Source organism: Eriocheir sinensis, chromosome 1, assembly GCF_024679095.1.
Source record: "Eriocheir sinensis breed Jianghai 21 chromosome 1, ASM2467909v1, whole genome shotgun sequence".
In the NCBI taxonomy this organism is placed as follows: Eukaryota; Metazoa; Arthropoda; class Malacostraca; order Decapoda; family Varunidae; genus Eriocheir; species Eriocheir sinensis.
In genome coordinates, this window is record NC_066509.1 from 33,353,234 (window position 1) to 33,373,368 (window position 20,135).

A 20,135-nucleotide genomic window follows, 5' to 3' on the forward strand; every position below is an offset into this window, starting at 1 on the left:
ATTTCATTTTCAACACCAGTCATCACCACTTCAATTTTCACCACCATTTTTCATCACCAAAATCATCACCACCATTTCATTTCCAACACCGCTGTCATCACCACTTCCTTTTTCCGTCACTCAAATCATCACCACTTCAATTTTCATCACCACCACCTTTTCATCACCAAAATCATCACAACCACTTCGCTCGTTTCAATGCACTTTTGTGTGTGTGTGTGTGTGTGTGTGTGTGTGTTCTCTCTCTCTCTCTCTCTTTTTCATCACCAATTCGTTTCTTCATCACCAATTCATCACCACTGCTTTAAATCATCAACACCACCACATTATCATCACCAAAATCAACACCATTTCCTTTTTTCATCACCAATTCGTTTTTTCATCACCAATTCATCACCACTGCTTTAAATCATCAACACCACCACATTATCATCACCAAAATCAACACCATTTCCTTTTTTCATCACCAATTCGTTTTTTCATCACCAATTCATCACCACTGCTTTAAATCATCAACACCACCACATTATCATCACCAAAATCAACACCGTGTCCTTTTTTCATCACCAATTCATCACCACTGCTTTATTTCATCATCACCACCACATTATCATCACCAAAATCAACACCAATTCGTTTTTTCATCACCAATTCATCACCACTACTTTTTTTCAACACCACTTCATCACCACCACTTCATCATCACCATCACTCACAAAGCCACGTCTCTGTACCTCCGTAGATCATCACTCTCACCTCCAAGCGACGATTTGCTACTGGCACCTCCAACAACACCACCACCACCACCACCGCCGCCACCGCCAACACCTTGCCACCGCCGAACGTACCTGTGGAAAGATTAAAAAAAAGTGGTTATCATAAATGGTGATGAAAATGATGGTGAAAGCTAAAACACTATCGAAAATTACTACTACAACTACCTCTACTACCACTACTACTACTACTATTATTATTACTATTACTACTACTACTACTACTACTACTACTACTACTACTACTACTACTACTACTACTACTACTACTACTACTATTACTATTTTTTTATCATCGTGTTTTTATTGTTTTTTTTTTTGCTATTATCTTTGTTATTGTTACTATTACTACTACTACTACTACTACTACTACTACTACTACTTATATTACTACTACTACTACTACTACTACTACTACTACTACTACTACTAAATTTTACTAACCTTCTTCTGTCGAGACTTTGAGTTCCAGCCGCGTAGGAGAAGGAATCCAATCCTCCATTTATCGAAGGGGGGCCGAGGGGGGCGAGGGGAAGGGGGTATAGGAGGTGGGGGGGGTTGTGGTGGTAGATAGTGTAGGGGGAGGAGGTGGGGGAGGGGGGGGAAGAGGAGGAGGAGGTGGGGGTAGTGTAGTGGGCGAGGGAGTTCCTTGCAGTGGCGGATGACGGGCCTCCTCCTCCTCCTCCTCCTCCTCCTGCGACCAGCGGCATGAACCCTGAAAAAAAGGTCATAAGGTCACAAGGGTTCGAACAGAGGCCGGCGGACTCGTAGGTAGGAGCGCTAATCACTGCACCATGGAAGGGAAGGGAAGGGAAGGGAAGGGAGGTAGTGAAGTAAGGGAAGGGAAGAGAAAGGAAAGGAAGGGAAGGGAAGGGAAGGGAAGAGAAGGGAAGGGAAAGGAAGGGAAGGGAAGAAGAGAGAGAGAGAGAGAGAGAGAGAGAGAGTATCATTCCCTCATATTCTCTCTCTCTCTCTCTCTCTCTCTCTCTCTCTCTCTCTCTCTCTCTCTCTCTCTCTCTCTCTCTCCTCTTACAAAAGACTTGTCAAATACGTGTTTCTTCGGTTCACGGTACAGAGGTCAGACTACCACCAGGGTCCCTACTACTACTACTACTACTACTACTACTACTTACCAACAGAGGCCGGGGAGAAAGTGGCAGCATTAAATTCACTCGTAGATTCTCTGTTTAAGTAAGGGTCCCAGCCAGGCAGCCCCGTTCGAACCTGCAGCGGCTGGATTTGCATTTGCAGTGACGCCGTGGATGCTGGTGGGTGAGTCTGGGTCATCTCCGCGGTCCAGCCCAGAGATGAGGCGCGGGAGAGTGATCTGTTGGTTGGAGATGAGTTGGAGATGAGTGGAGATGATTGTGGTGGTAGTGGTGGAGGAGGAGGAGGAGGAGGAGTAGGAAGAACGAAGAAGGAAGGCAGGAAGGAAGGAAGAAGAAGAAGAAGAAGAGGAGAAGCAGGAGGAGGAGGAAGAAGAAGAAAATAAAGAAAAATATAAACACAATTCTCTCTCTCTCTCTCTCTCTCTCTCTCTCTCTCTCTCTCTCTCTCTCTCTCTCTCTCTCTCTCTCTCTCTCTCTCTCTCTCTCTCTCTCTCTCTACCTGGTGAGGAGGGGGCGGGGGGGCAGGGGGGCGGGGGTGGGTTCCTGCCCCCCTAAAAATGCTGGGTTCTGATAGGCCATGGGAAGATCGGATCCTCCTCCTCCTCCTCCTCCTCCTCCTGTGGTGCTGTATGTCTTCCCCGTGTTGTTCTGTAAGGAAGAGAAGAAGAGGAGGAGGAAGAAGAAGAGAAGGAAGGAAGGAGGAATGACAGAGGAGGAAGAAGAGAGGAGGAGGAGGAGGAGGAGGAGGAGGAAGAAGAGAAGGAAGGAAGGAGGAATGACAGAGGAGGAAGGAGATCGAGAGGAGGAGGAGGAAGAAGAGAAGGAAGGAAGGAGGAATGACAGAGGAGGAAGGAGATCGAGAGGAGGAGGAGGAGAAGGAGGAGGAAGAAGAAGAGAAGGAAGGAGGGAGGAATGACAGAGGAAGAAGGAGGTGGAGGAGGAGGAGGAGGAAGAAGAAGAGAAGGAAGGAGGGAGGAATGACAGAGGAGGAAGGAGAGAGGAGGAAGAGGAGGAGGAGGAGGAGGAAGAAGAGAAGGAAGGAAGGAGGAATTATATTTTTCTATCTTATTATTTATCGTATTCTTATTTTATTTTTATTTATTTATTTATTTCGATTTTTTTGTGTGTTGCAGTGTTACCAAAAAAGTAGTGTTGCAGTGTTGCCAAGGTAATGTTGTGTGGCTGTTACTGAGTTGTTGTTGTTGTTGTTGTTGTTACTGAAGTGTTGCTATGTGTGTCTTGCAGTGTTGCCAAGGTGGTGTTGCGCGTGGACTTACCAGGTGTAGGTGTTGCAAACGTTTGAGGCGGTGTGTGTTGGCCGCGTCCTCCCGCCACGTGGAGTATTGCGACTGTACACACAACACTGACAACACCTGGAACACATGAGACACACACTGACACACGCAACACAAGACGTACACACATACACACACAACACTGACAACACCTGGAACACATGAGACACACTGACACACGCAACACAAGACGTACACACGCACACACACAACACTGACAACACCTGGAACACATGAGACACACTGACACACGCAACACAAGACGTACACACACACACACACACACACACACACACACACACACACACACACTTACATTACAGGCGGCGCGGAACACATAGAAGATAAGGTCTGCGAGGCCGTAGGGGGATGTGATTTTCTGTACGGGGGAAAGAAAAATAAAAAAAATAGATATATGTGTTTTTAAGTAAGTAAGTAAGTAAGTAAGTAAGTGAGTTTATTGCCATACTTATATACTTAACAATGGAGGAGGAGGAGGAGGAGAAGGAGGAGGTAGGTTAGGTTAAGTTAGGTTTGGTTTTGGAAGATTTATTTATTTATTTATTTATTTTTTTTTTTTTTTTGTGTGTGTGTGTGTGTGTGCTATTGTGCAGTGTATGAGTAGGCCATGAATGCCACTGGTTGCCCATTCCCTCAGGAAGCAGAACAAGGTCATCAGGAACACCCAGACGAGGAGGGGGCGAGGCTTCTTCTGCGGGAGGAGGAGGAGGAGGAGGAGGAGGAGGAGGAGATAAAGAAGAATAAAGGTCCAGGAACAAAATTAAATTACAAAAAGGAAGAAGACAACCAAGAGGAGGAGGGTTGAGGAGGAGGAGGAGAAGGAGGAGGAGAAGACGAGATAGAGGAGAGAGAGGAGGAGGAGGAGGAGGAGGCAGGAGGTTGAGAGATAGAAGAATAACCCACCAGGAATAGAATTAAAATTCACAAAGAAAGAAGAAGAAGAAGAAGAGGAGGAGGAGGAGGAAGAGGAGGAGGAGGAGGACGGAGCGAGGAGATAAAGGAAGAATAAGGTCCTGAAGGAACAAAATTGATACAAAGGAAGAACCAAAAAGAGAAGGAGGAGGGAGGAGGAGGGTGAAATGCGAACAGAGAAAGGAGGAAAGGAGGAGGAGGAGAGAGACAGAAGAGAGGAGGAAGAAGAGAGAGGAGAAAAACACAAAGAAAGAGGAAGAGAGGAAAGGAAGAGGAAGAAGGAAGAAGAAGAGAGAAGGAAGAAAAAAGAAAAATGGTATTATGTATTATTATTATTATTATTATTATTATTATTGTGTATTATTTTACTCGCGCCTCCACACTTTTCAGATTTCTTCTTTTCCTCTTCCTTTACCTTTTGAAAACCTTGTGATTAAACTTTTATGACGCGTCGAAACTGTACTGTACGAGAGACCTGCACCATACAGCTCACTACTGTCTTTCCTATTCCCACCTGCCTTCACCAACCACTTCCTCTTCGTACTATGCCTTGAGTAAAAGAGAGAGAGAGAGAGAGACTAAAATATTTTATTTTATTTTTTATAGGGATTGGCCTAATGCACCAGTAGGCTTCTTCCAGTGGGGCCTGATTGTCAGTCCAAGGCTTCTTCCCAGTGGGGCCTGATGGTCAGCCAAGCCTGTTCTGGCGCAGGCAGTGTTTATAGTGGCGCCATCTTGTATTGGCTTATGCTGCCTCCCAGCTCATCTTTAATCCTAGAATCTAGAGTCCAGGTTGATAGGTGGTCTTCTGGACAGCATGTGGGTAGTTTAAGTCACTCAGCGGCAGCTGAAAAATTCCAACTTGGTGGCACCAGTCAGGGATTGAGCTCGCGTCCTCCTGAACACGGGGCCGTCTCGCTATCCGCTCAGCCACCGCCTCCCCATCAACCCGTTTGTTTCTTAAGAGCTTTAACATTTTGTTTTCAGTTGTTTGTTAATACCAAATTTCAAGAAATTCACACACACACACACACACACACACACACACACACACACACACACACACACACACACACACACACACACACACACACACACACACACACACACACACACACACACACACACACACACACACACACACACACACACACACACACACACACACACACACACACACACACATGTATATTTTTGCCCCTTGATATCCATTATTGCATTGAGTTTAACATTTGTATACTCCTCTCTCTCTCGCTCTCTCGCTCACTCACTCCTCACTCCTCCTCCTCTCTTCATTTGCTTTATAATGCAGCACTTTTCTTTTTATATGGTAGCTCTTCTAATCATAATCTTCAACTCCAGCATGTTTTTTTCTTTCTCTCGCTCTCACTTTCTCTTTCTTCGCCTCTTCCTCCCCTTCTCCGTCATCCCCTTCATCCCTTCCTTCTTTCTTTTGTTTTCTGTCACCGCATTTCTAGAACGTTCAGCAGTCTTGGTGTGTGTGTGTGTGTGTGTGTGTGTGTGTGTGTGTGTGTGTGTGTGTGTGTGTGTGTGTGTGTGTACAGTGCTTCAATAGCCAAACGTCAATATATGTATGTATCTATGTATGTTCGTATGAATGTATGTTTGAATATGAATATGGAATAATAGCTAGGAGGGTTTCTTTGTTTTAATTTCGCTTATCCGTGTGTGAATGCCTTTCCTGTATGTATGCATGTATGTATGTATGGGGCTTATCTAAATGTCTCTCTTTCTGTCTGTGTCTGTCTTCTCGCCTCTCTATCCGCCTGTCTGTCTTGCTACACCTTACCACACCTTGCTTACCTACCTGTCTAGCTACCAATTTGCGTGTTTAATTCCTACACCTGTCTCTATCTGATAATTTTGCTTTTATTTCGTCTATTTAACTTACCCTTTAATCTTACTATTATACTTACTAACAACATATAAACTAAACTCACCTCCGATATCCATTACCAGCCTTTTAAGCTTTCGTTTCTTCCACCTGTTCTGAGAGCATTTTAGTATACTCATTATATTACCTGTCCCCACCTGTCCCAAAAAAAGTAAATGTTACATGTCCGTCTATCTTTATTTCCACCTATCCTGAACATTAAATATAGAAGAATAAATGTAAAAGCAGGTCAGGGCACAATAACCTTAGTCCAGGAGTTGTATTGGAGTTGGAACACAGGGCAATTTTAGACTCCTGGATTCTCCTGTTCAGGTGGTGCCTCCTCTCCTTCCAAGACTTGGGCGTCAGGTGGTGATCTAATTTGGTCCGACATTATCTGCCTCCCCTCCCCCCTTCCCCCCCCCCCTCAGTCTTCAGGGGATCAGCCATCCTCTGTTGGACGCGTCAGTACCAAGATCAGTGTAAAGTCTCGCGGCCAAATGTCAAGTTGTCATGGAATGGGAAGTGTGCAATGATTTGTGTGTGTAGGGGTGGGGTGAGGTGAATGGGTTCCTTGTTGATCCCTAGAAACGCTCGTCATATTAAAAATGTAGAGTTGTAGATGAAAAGGTGACAAAAAATAGAATAAGATGCAAAACAAAGAAAATTTAGGAAATAATAAAAAAATACAAAGGAGAAAGAAACGAAAGAAGGATAAAAAGGAAAAGAAAATTATATATAAAGGTAAATATAGCTAACGCAATAATCACCAATGCAATTTATATGAAACGATCGAATGGTTCACGTCATGTAAAAAATGACAAATTGAATGAGGATCAACCGTGAAATGTAACGAAAAAACAAAATAATTCATTTCAGCGAAAAATTCTCCATTCCAGTCCGTCCTCTGGTGAGTGGACGGCAAACACAATCATCAAAAAATAAATCAACAAACATAATCACGAAGGGTCGGGGATTTTATTGCTTTGTCTGTTTAGTATATGGAACGTTGTTATTATTGTTCTATTTGGTTTTATATTTAGCAGTGGCAACACAGATGTTCTCTTTGCTGTGTGTTAAGCCACTCGTGAATCCTATTTTGACCGTAATTGAATTTGTGATGAACGAAATGAAATCGAGTAACACTTTTGCTTCATACAATTTTTTTTTTCTGTATCTTCACATTTTATCACCTGACGAAATGCTTCTGCGGCCCCCGTGTGTACCTTCAGATTCCGAACAAAATGAAACACGCTGAAACACGCTGAAACAATAAGGGCAAGAAAAATACAGCTCAGAGGAAAACATTTGGAAGTTGTTCTGTTCATGCTTGTGAGTTCCTTGTCAAGAAGAGTTGTAAAACATTGGCACACACACACACACATACACACACACACACACACACACACACACACACACACACACACACACCCCCCCACACATTCACCTTCTTCCTCACACACTCATTCTTCTTCACACACACACACACACACACACACACACACACACACACACACACACACACACACACACACACACACACACACACACACACACACACACACACACACAGAAGAAAAAATAGAAAATAAATGCTGAGCAACTTGTCAATGAAGACTCAAAACTTTGGGAACAAAATGACAGCAAAACACGCCACCGCCACCTTACACTACCATCCTCTTATCCACCTCTTCACCACCTCCTCCTTTTCCTCCACTTCCTCAACCACCACCACACTACCTTTATCTCTTTTCCTCCACTTCCGTTATCCATCATCTATCTCCACCTTCATTTCTTTCTCCACTCCCTCCACCACCATTTCTCCCCCCTCTTTCTTCCACCTCCTCATCCGCCACACTCTTGCCACGCAGTCACCCAACGGAGAGACGGGTGACGAAGTGTATCAGATGGGTGAGAAGGTTGATGACAGTAGGTGTGAAGTGGATGACGAAGAGACGTAGAAGGATGTAAGTGCTTTGTGGGTGGATGAATGTTAGTGCGTGAGATGGCTGAGGTTAGTGGGAAGTCGTGGGTTGGAGTTGAATGGGTGAGAAATGAGCTGATGGGTGAGAAAAGACAGACATATAGGGTGCTGTGGGTCAGGGGTAGGTTGGAGCAGGGTGGGGGTCCTGTAATCGTGAGCTATTCCTCTTCATTAAGGTCTTCATAATTAAGCGTGGATGCAGTTACTTTAGCCCTGTTCTGAGAGAGAGAGAGTTATTATCATTCCACCAGAAAAAAAAATATATAAAGCTTCCAAGACACCGTTTTCTTTCACAAAAGAAAAAAAAATGCGTTTCTGAAGGGGTGACTGAAGTGGTCTCCTGGGCACACTTTACGTCGCCTGCTTCACTCTACGTAATCCATTCCCATTATGATATTCCGTTACCGTTAACTTATGTACGCATGTTAGAAAACTAAATTGCCTGTTGTCGTACATTTCGTTGTTGAAGTGTGTTGTTACTTCTGAAGGAGGCGGTGTGAAGAAGAGGGAGAGGAGGAGGAAGGTGTAGGAGGGTGATGAGATGTGTGGTGAGGGACAATAAAAAAGTATATAAAGTGGACAGAAGAAAAAGAAAAGGAAGTGAAAAAGGACGTGAATCAGAATGGTAATATTCTAAGATTTAGGTAAGAGGAGGAAAAGGAGAGAGAGAAAAAGCAAAAAATTCAACAGGAAAAGTAAAGCGGAAGAAGTAGTAGTAGTAGTAGTAGGAGGAGGAGGAAGAGGAGGAGGAGGAGGAGGAGGAGGAGGAGGAGGAGGAAGCAGGAGAAACAGGGAGGGGTGATAGATACCATGAAAAGCGGGATAAGTCGAGGAGGAGGAGGAGGAGGAGGTTGGAGGTGACAAGTGGCTTCATCGGGAAGAGGGGCGTGAAGCAAGGCCGTCTGGAAGGGCCACGCGAGAGTGGGCAGGAAGACGTAGCAATATAGGTCAAGGTGTGGCGGTCAGTCCATGGCGGCGACGACCTTATTGACTGACTGACTGACTACCTAACTATGTTTTTTACGTGCTTACTGACTGACTGATCGACGGACTGATTGACTGACAGATTATTTGACGAAGTGATTGTTTGGCTATGTACTTGACTAGCTAGCTGATTGACACTAGTTTACTAAATGACTGACTTTTTGGCCGATTATGCCGGCGACAAACTCATTGACTGATTTGTTGACTAACTGAGTGAGCGACTGAGTGGTTGGCTGGTTAACTAATTGCCTAGTTAAGTGACTTACTGGCTTACAGACTGACTGCCTGAATGATTGACTAACTGGCTGATAAGCTGATTTACTGGCTGATTTACTGACTGACTGCCTTCATGTTGGTTTGTTTTTGATTAATGGTGATGATAAGTATGATAATAATAATAATAATAATAATAATAATAATAATAATAATAATAATAATAATAATAATAATAATAATAATAATAATAATAATAATAATAATAATAATAATAATAATAATAATAATAATAGTGATATTATTTTTATCATTATTATTATTATTTGTGTATTAATGTGTGTGTGTGTGTGTGTGTGTGTGCAACAGATAAGTAGAAAATACTTCAGTTAGTGATGCAAGCATGCAATTTTGCACAGGGCTCTATTTAACCTCTCTTTTGAAAAATATGAGTAGCCACGCAGAATTTCAAGATGGCCGCCACTTTTCAAGATGGCCGCTAGTTGTAACGATTTTTAACACTGAGTGTATGTAATTGTTAGAAGAAGAACTATTCACTATTCAAATTATGATTTTTTGAGTAGAAGAGTTCACTGAATACGGCGCCAGAGTTTCTTCTGGTATATTTGCTATTAAAAAAAATGAAACACAAAATGGCCGCCGTGAAACATTTTGTTTCAAAACTCATTAACAAAGAAAGATAGAACATGAACATTTTATCTATGCCTACATTTATAATGCCAGATAATCAGTTTCCAGCATTTTATTGGCCTACATTGGCTAAGAGAAAAACAAAACAAAAAAAACGTTGGATTGAAAAAAGTAACAATCTCAGATCACGAAGTAAAGAAAAACAGACTTGACCCGAAAGAGAATACATTGCCATTCAACTAACCATCTGCAATAGAAAATATATAATTATATGGATCTAAAAAGGCCCTCAGTTTATCATTGAGTCACAGCATCATCAATTCAATTAATAATCCATGGGCCTAAGAAACAGGAAAAATAGACTTTTTATTTAATTATTTGTATTTTTCATCAGGCATATAGCGAACTGGCGATTGAAAAAAGGACCAATATGCCCGTGAATTAATGAGCTACAGTCATAATGATGACATAAAGACTGAAAACAACAATTTGACAAAATTAATGAAAACAGGTTCTCAAATAAGAGAATGATTACACCTCACATCTGCAGCTACACTAAGCTGTGCATGTTAGCCAAACCTGTAGCATTTGCATCTGCCACGGCAGCCAGACTTGCAGCTACATATAGTGAGCTGTTCACAACTCTTTGCAATGGGGGAGTTGGCAGTCCAGAAGACTTTCCATTCTTCAACACTCTTCCCAACCCCAGTTAGCTGGACCCTGCTTCTGGCTGGTGCAGCATTGCCTGACCCCTTACACAACCTGCCTGATATGCTGAACGTTTGGTGTGTTGGAGCAGAGCTGCTCTGGTTGGAGGGATGGCCTCATATGGTATCTGCTTTCTGGCAAACAGGTCAAGTCTGGCCTCATTCACACTGTCAACATACATGAGGGACTACAAACCCCTCAGTCTCCAAAATCTTCATGTCATCATCCTCGATGGTAGGTGGGTAGGCTTCTTGTTCAGTTTGCAAACAACGAGTGACCGCAGTGCATCTGGTATGCAGATGCCTGAGATAAGTCAAAGCAATGTCTTTCTGGAGGGCATGTAGCACACTTCTCCCTTTCTTGTGTGCTTCTAATTCAGGGTACACCATCTGGGTAAGTACATGAGCAAGTCATGTATATCTCCCTCACCCTTGGCTCGGCTCTCCCGCGCTGGCACACCCTGTCAATTCAGGTGTGGCTGTCTGACTAGATATGGGCCTATTAGACAGCAATTGTGACACTAAACTAAGCAAAATTAACTGACACTGAACCCCATGCTGAGTTACACAGCAGTGAAGTCACCAGTGTGCCCTGGTTGTGCGCTGACATTCACTCTTTTAAACTAAAGCTAAATATTAAAAAAAAATAAAAGCTAAACTCAGGACTAATGAAACAGTTTGTCGAAGTTCTTAATGTGGAGGGTGACTGTTTCAAATTCATATGTACAACATTTCCTGGCCTAAGTTATGATAAAATAAAGGCTGGTGTTTTTGATGGGACACATATCAGAAAGTTAATGAAATGCCAAAACTTTTCGAGCTCGATGACTGAAGTAGAAAAAAGAGCATGGGATTCATTGGTGGCTGTTGTGAAGGGATTTTTTGGGGAGCAAAAAGGCAGCAAACTACAAGGACTGGTGGAGACATTGCTTGATAGCTGTCATCTTTTAGGCTACAGCATGAGCATTAAGGTTCATTTCCTCAAGAGCCATCTCGATGAATTTCCTGATACTCTTGGAGACGTGAGCGATGAGCATGGCGAGCGCCTTCATCAAGATATCAAGGTTATGGAGGAGAGATATCAAGGCAGATGGCACACAAACATGATGGCAACCTATTACTCAGAGTCCTTTCCTTGTCTCTCTTCTCGCCTTCTTGTCTCCTTTTCATCTCCTCACTCTACCACACCTTCTTCCCCTCATCTCCTCCTTCTAACCTTCATCCAAGAAAAGCAGGAAGAGGCAGGATAGGTGACCTCAGACCTCCCTTTCTCTCCTGTCTTCTCACTTTCTTTCCTCTCTTCTCACTTTCCTTCTTTCCTCTTTTCACCCAAGGCAAGAGGGGAGGGGATACCTTGGGGAGAGAACGTAAGGGAAGAGTGGAGGGGAAACTTTGGGGAGAGAACGTAAGGGAAGAGGGGAGGGGAAACTTTGGGTGGAGAACGTAAGGGAAGAGGGGAGGGGAAACTTTGGGGATAGTACGTAAGGGAAGAGGGGAGGGGAAACTTTGGGGAGAGAACGTAAGGGAAGAGTGGAGGGGAAACTTTGGGGAGAGACCGTAAGGGAAGAGTGGAGGGGAAACTTTGGGGAGAGAACGTAAGGGAAGAGTGGAGGGGAAACTTTGGGGAGAGAACGTAAGGGAAGAGTGGAGGGGAAACTTTGGGGAGAGAACGTAAGGGAAGAGTGGAGGGGAAACTTTGGGGAGAGACCGTAAGGAATAGTGGAGGAAACTTTGGGAGAGAACGTAAGGGAAGAGTGGAGGAAACTTTGGGGAGAGAGCAAGGGAAGAGGGAGGGAAACTTTGGGGAGAGACGGTTCGGGAAGTGGGGAGGGGAAACTTTGGGGAGAGACCGTAAGGGAAGAGGGGAGGGGAAACTTTGGGGAGAGAACGTAAGGGAAGAGGGGAGGGGAAACTTTGGGGAGAGACCGTAAGGGAAGAGGGGAAGGGAAACTTTGGGGAGAGAACGTAAAGGAAGAGTGGAGGGGAAACTTTGGGGAGAGAACGTAAGGGAAGAGGGGAGGGGAGCTGATTGGAAAGGCTTCAGAGAGAGAGAGAGAGAGAGAGAGAGAATCGTATAATACACACACACACACACACACACACACACACACACACATTAACGGACAGTGTTATTTGAGAATGAGGATTACGGATCGAACGGAAAAAAGAAAGAAAAGGAAATAAAGAATAAAAAACACGGAAAAAAATAAATAAAACTCGATTAAATTAAGAAAAATAATAAACAACTGGGAGGAAAGAGAAAATATATGAAGATGAAGAACTGTAAGACGATAGAGAGACAGCCAGACACAGACACTGACAGACAGACAGGCAGACAGACAGATATATCGACGAAAAGAAAAGGAGACACAAAAAAGAGAAACACAGACGCAGACAGACAAACTACCCCTCCAAAAAAGCAGCCCGATATGACAGCAAGACAAACAAACAGACAGACAGGCCAGCAATCAGCGACACGTGACCCGCCGCCTATCCTCCACCTGTCCGGCGCTCATCTGCAGCCACTAATTACCGAGCTGGCGGCCAGGTAACACGACTCACCTGAGCTTCATGTTTATTACTGCTGCAACAAACCTGTCTCCTTCAATCTTGATGTACGCCTAGCAGTGACCCGTGACGGTGGATTGGGTGGTGATGGTGGATTAGTTGTAATGGTGGATTGGGTGGTAATAGTGGATTGGTTCATTGATAGACAGGTGTATATGGTTGAGTGGATGGCCAAGCAGGTGTACACAGGTGGATGCGTGGATCAAAACGATGTATTGGGGGGTTAAAATTTGGACGTTTTAGTAGTGATAGATTTTCTTTTTCATATCAGAGTTTGACGACATGATTGTGGTGAGCTCATGGTGTGTGTGTGTGTGTGTGTGTGTGTGTGTGTGTGTGTGTGCGTGTGTGTGTGTGTGTGTGCGTGTGCGTGTGCGTGTGTGCGTGTGCGTGTGTGTATGCGTGTGTGTGTGTGTGTGTGTGTGTGTGTGTGTGTGTGTGTAATCTATAAAAAACCATAAAAAATATAAAAGTAGATGAGACTGTGTGTGTGTGTGTGTGTGTGTGTGTGTGTGTAATCGGTCATAACCCAGAAAAATATATAAGTAGATGAGACTTTGTGTGTGTGTGTGTGTGTGTGTGTGTGTGTGTAATCGGTCATAACCCAGAAAAATATATAAGTAGATGAGACTTTGTGTGTGTGTGTGTGTGTGTGTGTGTGTGTGTGTGTGTGCATCAAACACACACAGTTTCCATCGTAATTATGAAGTAGTAATGGTTTATATAATAACTTCCGGTTTTCCCACAAAAATATGGACAAAAAATCATGACGAAACGAAACGTGAAGCTTTTCGTAATTTTCATTTCTTCGTAGTTAGGTAAAAATATTAATCGTGTTTCACCGCCAGATGTTTCCTCGGCAGTGAACCAACGAAATGAAAGTCATACAAAAATGAAGTGTAAGAGGAGAATTAATAAGAAAAAAGAAAAATTACCTTCCCAGTTTTTTCCTTCCTTCTTTTCTTTCCTGTTCTGCCCTTTTTTATTTTGCCTTTCTCCCTTCCTATTCATCTTTTTTTCTCTCATTCATCTGCAATCCTTCTTTCTTTTCCTCCCCCCTTCCTCCTCAAGCATCAGTCGTACACAAACACAATTCTTACCTAATTTTTATTTGTCCGTCCCTTCCTTTCTTCCTCCGTACACTTCCCTTTTCACCTTTCTTTTCTCTCTCTACCCTTTCACCCTTTGCCCCCTCAGCAGCATCCTCTGCTCACAATGCCCTAACCCATTTCCTCTACATAACTCTCTTCCATTTCTTTCCCTCTCTCTTTTTCCTACTTCCTGTTCTTCTCTGTTTCTCCTCACTTTTCTTGTTTTGTCCTCTCTTTATCTCCTTCCCATTCTTCTCTGTACCCTCCTTTCCCCACTCTTTACTCACCCTTTATATCGCCTTCCCTTTTCCTTCCTCTCCCCCCCATCCCTTCCCTTTACTTCTTTTTCATCAAGCCAGCCTCGCATTAATCCTTTGAGACCTTAATGAAACATCCCTCACGCCATTATTATTATTATTATTATTATTATTATTATTATTATTATTATTATTATTATTATTATTATTATTATTATTATTATTATTATTATTATTATTTTTATTATCATTATTATTGCTATTATTATCACGAAGCTTTGATCCTTCCAGCTCCGTGTTTCCGTATCCACGTCTCCATTCCACGTTCTCTTATTAGCCGGGGCTCCGCACACTAAGAGGGGAACTGCCTTGGAGTGGATGTCCGGCCGCTGTTTAATCTCCGCCTCAAGTTTTTTCTTATTACATGCTCGCGTCCGTTTGGTTTAATTTACATAATTATACACTTGCCGAGGCCCGGTGCGTCCTGTGTGCTGTTCTGAGCGGAGGGGAGAGTGGGAGAGCGATAAATAGAGTGGTAGATAGATAGAGAAGTATAGATAGTGGTTGATAGATATAGAAATAAATACATATGAAGAGAACGTGAAAAAGGAAATTAGACAAAAGGAGTTACATAGTTCTCTTAAAAATAACTAATATAACGAAGATAGGGAAGGAATAATGAGATAAATAGATGAAACATGTAGATTTATAAAACTAGAGCAAAAAAAAAGCGAGAACAGAACAAGAGGAGAGAAAAAGGAAATGAGAGTAGAAAACTACTGAAAAAGAGGTGAATGAAAGAATGGAGAGAGAGAGAGAGACCGACTATCCCTCCCTCCCTCACTCCACCTGCATCAAGGGCCGAGCCTTTATTATTCTTCCTTATCAAGTGCGCGTCGGCTAGCGTCTTGCTGGTAACACACACACACACACACACACACACACTCACATCCTTAATATCTAAGTATCTACTGCCAACTATCTCCTTTTCTTCCTCTTTTTCTCGCACTTTTTTCATTCTCCCACAATGAAAAAAAAAATTAACACAAAGGATATTCTCACAGCTTGTCCTCCTTTGAAACCTAATTGATGATCGCATTCTACACTCTCCCTTCCTAAGAAATGTCGTCTACTATCACTTCAACCTACGTCAGCTTCTAAACGGTTTCTCTTCCTATTTGAACTTTCTTCTTAACACATCTGCACAAACATATCTGCACCATAGTGTTACTGAATGGGAGAATTGCTGTTTTGGGCGGCGCTACTAACACTTAGGAATAGTTCATCGGCAGCTCGTAAGGATTAGAGTCTGGCATAATGATATTGTTGTAAGTGATGTCGAGGGAATGGCCGAGGAAGAGAGAGCTTGGAGTACGGGTGTAAGCTTCGTTAAGCCGCTTAGGCAACCCACGCAAGGCTTTGTGTTGTGATGTGAGGCGCTGAGTTTTGTTTCCTTGTCTAACTGACTTACTCGTCCTTTATATTTTTTACTTTTGTTACGGTAGCCTCTGTATCTCCTTCCCCACCCCCTCCCCTGTCTTCTGTTTCTATCCCATTGTATTGTACTAATATTGCTACCTTCACAAGCAATCAATTATATTTGAACTCTCACTACTTCCCTCCTGTCTCTTTGTTATCCCTTTCTATCTCATTTCATCCCTTCATTCCCTCGGTTTAGAACTCTCTTCCTCCTCCTCGTCATTCCGTTTTATCTACCTAAATGTTTTCCTTTCTGTATATTTTTATGTCTATCTCTGTGCCTCCTATGTTTTATCAGCGTCCTACCTAAGCTATCTTCAGTATTCTCCCTCGCACTCTGTCTCCCGTTTTTTTTATTACTCTTTTTCCTCTCTTTGCCATCCCACCAATATCCATTTCTTTTTTTTCCATCTTTTTCTCTTTCTTCCTCCCTCTTTAACTTCCTACGAGTATCCCTCGCTCTTTACCTCCACTTCTTCATCTTTCTCACTCTCGTTCTTCCTTCCTCTCGCTTACCTTTACATCTTCCATCATCTCCACCTGCCTGCTTACAAGTCTCTCCCTCTCCCTATCTCCCTTTTTTCCCGGCGCTTCTCCTTCCACGCTCTTTCCGGTCCGCGCCTCCCGTTTTCCACTCGATAGCATGACGGGGGTCTTGGATATTTATGGCCGTCCACTAAACCATTTATTTTATTAGTTTTTCAATATGATTTTACTCTGATGAATGTTTGGTTTTATCTTTTGTGTGTGTGTTCAGGGGTGTTTTGTCATTGTCATTGGATTCTAACTAAAGTATTTAACTATTTTAATAACCTTTTGTATTTTTCTTCCTTTTTTTGTGGCTTTTATTTGCGTTCACTAATATTTCTTTGCTGTTTCCTTCTTTCTTTTTTGTAATGTACGTCTTTTTTCTTCCTCTGGTCGATGCTGTTTCTCATATTCTTTTTGGCGTCCACTAAACTGTTTTCCTTAAATTTCTCACTTTTTTCCTTTCATTAATGTTTTTTTTTTTTTTTAATTACCGTCTCTAGTGGGTACTACCTTAGCATTGTTGTATGACTGTTTTCTATTTTATTTCTTTAATGTTTTCCTTTTCTGTTTTCTGTTTTCCTGTTTGTTTTCTGTTTTGCTTTAGTCTTTGTTGGTCTGCTGCATCAGGTGTCCGGTGAATGCCTTTTGAATTTTTTACAATTTTTTTTGTCATTCTAAAGCCGGCATTATCTTCCTTCCTGAGCAATTCATCATTCGTTTCTTTTTGTTTTTAGAGGGTAAAGGTGCGCACGTGTTTTTCTCTTTTTCTTTTTGTTTTAACTTTCATGTTTTTTAGTTCTTGCCAGGCTATTGCTATTGTTGAGGGAAGGGAGGCGAATGTTTGCACTTGTTTCATCTTTTTATATTTATTCTCCGTATTAATTTTATCTTTGTCCTTCCTCCTTATATGAGTGTTATGATACTTTTCTTTCTTTGTAATTAAATTATTTGTTTTATAAAAAAAATTTGAGTGAAGGCGTGCAATTGTTTCTTCTTTTATTGTGTTTATTATTACTTATAGCTATTTTGTATCTCCTAAGTACTCTATTTTCTTTGTGTGCATTTATCCGTTCTTATTTTCTTTCTATTTTCCTCCCTGAGCCACACGAGTCAAGGTTTTGGTGTAGTGAAACCTGAAACGTTTCCTGCCGTACACGACCCCTCTGGCAGAGAGAGAGAGAGAGAGAGAGAGAGAGAGAGAGAGAGAGAGAGAGAGAGAGAGAGAGAGAGAGAGAGATACAGACAGATAGACTTAAGAACAGACAAATATATCTACTTTGACAGAGTCAAAAACAGATAGATAAGCGGACAGACAAAGGAAGAAACGGAAATGAGAGATAAAGGAACCTTCAGACAGACAGACGGACAGACTAACCGGATGACTGACCGCCAGATTGCCTAACTAACAGAGTAACGAAGCAGAGAACAGAGAGACACGAAAATGTTTAAAACGAAGCAAAATAAAATATGAAACGAGTTAAAAAGAAAATAAAAGGAAAGAGATGAGAGCTAGATGAATACGAAAGTGACACACACACACACACACACACACACACACACACACACACACACACACACACACACACACACACACACAGACACACACACACGCACACTAATGTTGTATTTCCTTCCGGCTTTCGTATACACACACACACACACACACACACACACACACACACACACGGAGGCAAAAAGAAAGAACAAGTGATACATAAAACTGGATCTGGGTTTCCTCTCTTTTTTCCTTCCTTCCTTCCTTCCTTCCTTCCTTCCTTCCCGCGTCACGAGGAAATAAATAACTCGAGAGACAAATCTTGGCCTATTTCGTAAACACCTCACCCTTTCTCTCTCTCTCTCTCTCTCTCTCTCTCTCTCTCTCTCTCTCTCTCTCTCTCTCTCTCTCTCTCTCTCTCTCTCTCTCTCTCTCTCTCTCTCTCTCTCTCTCTCTCTCTCTCTCTCTCTCTCTCTCTCTCTCTCTCTCTCTCTCTCTCTCTCTCTCTCTCTCTCTCTCTCTCTCTCTATACCCTTGTCTGCTTCCATATTTTGTTTCTTTCCTTAATTTCTTTACTTAATTTCTCTTGTTCTTTTTTCCTTTTTCCTAACTTTTTTTTTATTCTTCCCACTGTTTTTTTTCCCCTTTTTTCCCTCTCACTCTTCTCTATTCGTTTCGTTTTTTCTTTCATCGCAAACTTTTACGCTTCTCACTTGCAGTTAATTCACGTCTTAGGTTTTCTTTCCTCTCATTTTATGCAACCTTCCACCTCCATTACTTCCTTTCTCTCTTGTCTTGGCATTCTGTCTGTCTGATATATATATATATATATATATATATATATATATATATATATATATATATATATATATATATATATATATATATATATATATATATTTGTATGTTTCTTTTCATTTTTTGTTCCTATGTCTCCATTTGACTTTGTTTCTTCTCTCCTTTCTCTTCTTTATAAATCGTTCCGTTCTTTTGTCTCTTCAACAGTTCGAATTCATCTTCCAGCAGCCTCTTTATCTCCTTGCCTTTCCTCATATCTTTGCTTTTCTTTGTCTTCTCTTCTTTATCACTTATTAATGAACTTTTCGTTACCTCCCTGTTTTGTAGCCTTCCCCTTTTCCCTGTCCTTTGTCTCTTCCTTTTCTTCCTTTCCTTTTGATATATAATAACGTTACTCCCCTCTTCCTTTATTTATCATCTACCTTTCCTTCTTACTCCCCATTCTCACACTCCATCTGCTTACTTTTCTCTCTTTTTCCTTCCTCATCTTCCACTTTTTACTATCACCTCTTCCTCTTCCTCTCCCCTTCCTCTCTTTCTCCCCATCTTCAACACTTTCTCCCTCCATCTCTCCCTCCTCCTTCCTCCTCCTCTTACGCTTCATCTTCCTCTCCTTTTCTATCCCATCTTCCACTCATCTCCACCTCTCAACCTCCTTCCCCCTCACTCTTTTCCTCCACATCTTCGACACTTTCTGCTTCCATCGCCCCATTCCCTCCCCGTTCCCCTTCTTCTTACACTCCATCCTCTTCCTCTCCTCTTCCTCCTTCCACATATTTTACTTCTACTTCCTCATCACTCCCTTCTCCTTCTCTTGCTCTCACTTCCTCCCCATCTTCAGCACCCTCTGCTCACCCTTCCCATCTCTCCCCCTCCCTCTTGCCTTCTCCCCCCTTCCTGCTCCTACTTCTCTCCCCTTCATTTCTTTCTGCATCATTTACTCTTTCCACTTCCGCATCATTCCCTTCCTCCTCCTCTTGCTCTCTTCCTTCCTATCTTCAACACTTTCTGCCTCACCCTTTCCACCTCTCACCCTCCGCCCTCTCTCGTCCTCCCCTCTCCTCCCTCCTCTTTTCCTGCATGAGTGACTAGGCAGGAGGAGGATATTTCGAATTCAGTGCTGGCCGCGGCCAGAGCCAGACGCCAAGTGCTGGAAGTCGACGTTTGGCCGCCTTTACTGTTGCCTTTCTGCAGATCAAGGCTTGAAGAGAGAGCAATATATGTGTGTGACCCTTTGTATTTGGAGTGCCTCCCCCCCCCCATCCTCTCGTTGAAAGGAGGAGAAAGGCGAACTATATACTATGTGTCCGTTTGTGTTAGCCTTTCATTCACCTCTTCCACTTTACATTTCCAAAGTAGACAAATATATATAT

At 42.5% G+C, this 20,135-nt stretch overlaps 1 protein-coding gene across 1 annotated transcript; it reads right to left on the minus strand.

The window, feature by feature from the left end:
• Positions 1-261: 261 nt before the first annotated feature.
• LOC126998691 (uncharacterized) lies at positions 262-11,153 on the minus strand. The gene is made up of 8 exons (XM_050860719.1): positions 11,089-11,153; positions 10,594-10,711; positions 3,494-3,556; positions 3,160-3,255; positions 2,382-2,530; positions 1,907-2,100; positions 1,218-1,488; positions 262-848 (listed from the first exon to the last, which is right to left on the minus strand). Exons 1-8 carry the CDS (start codon positions 11,151-11,153, stop codon positions 713-715), a joined length of 1,092 nt encoding a protein of 363 aa, XP_050716676.1. The 3' UTR covers positions 262-712.
• Between the last annotated feature and the right edge of the window lie 8,982 nt (positions 11,154-20,135).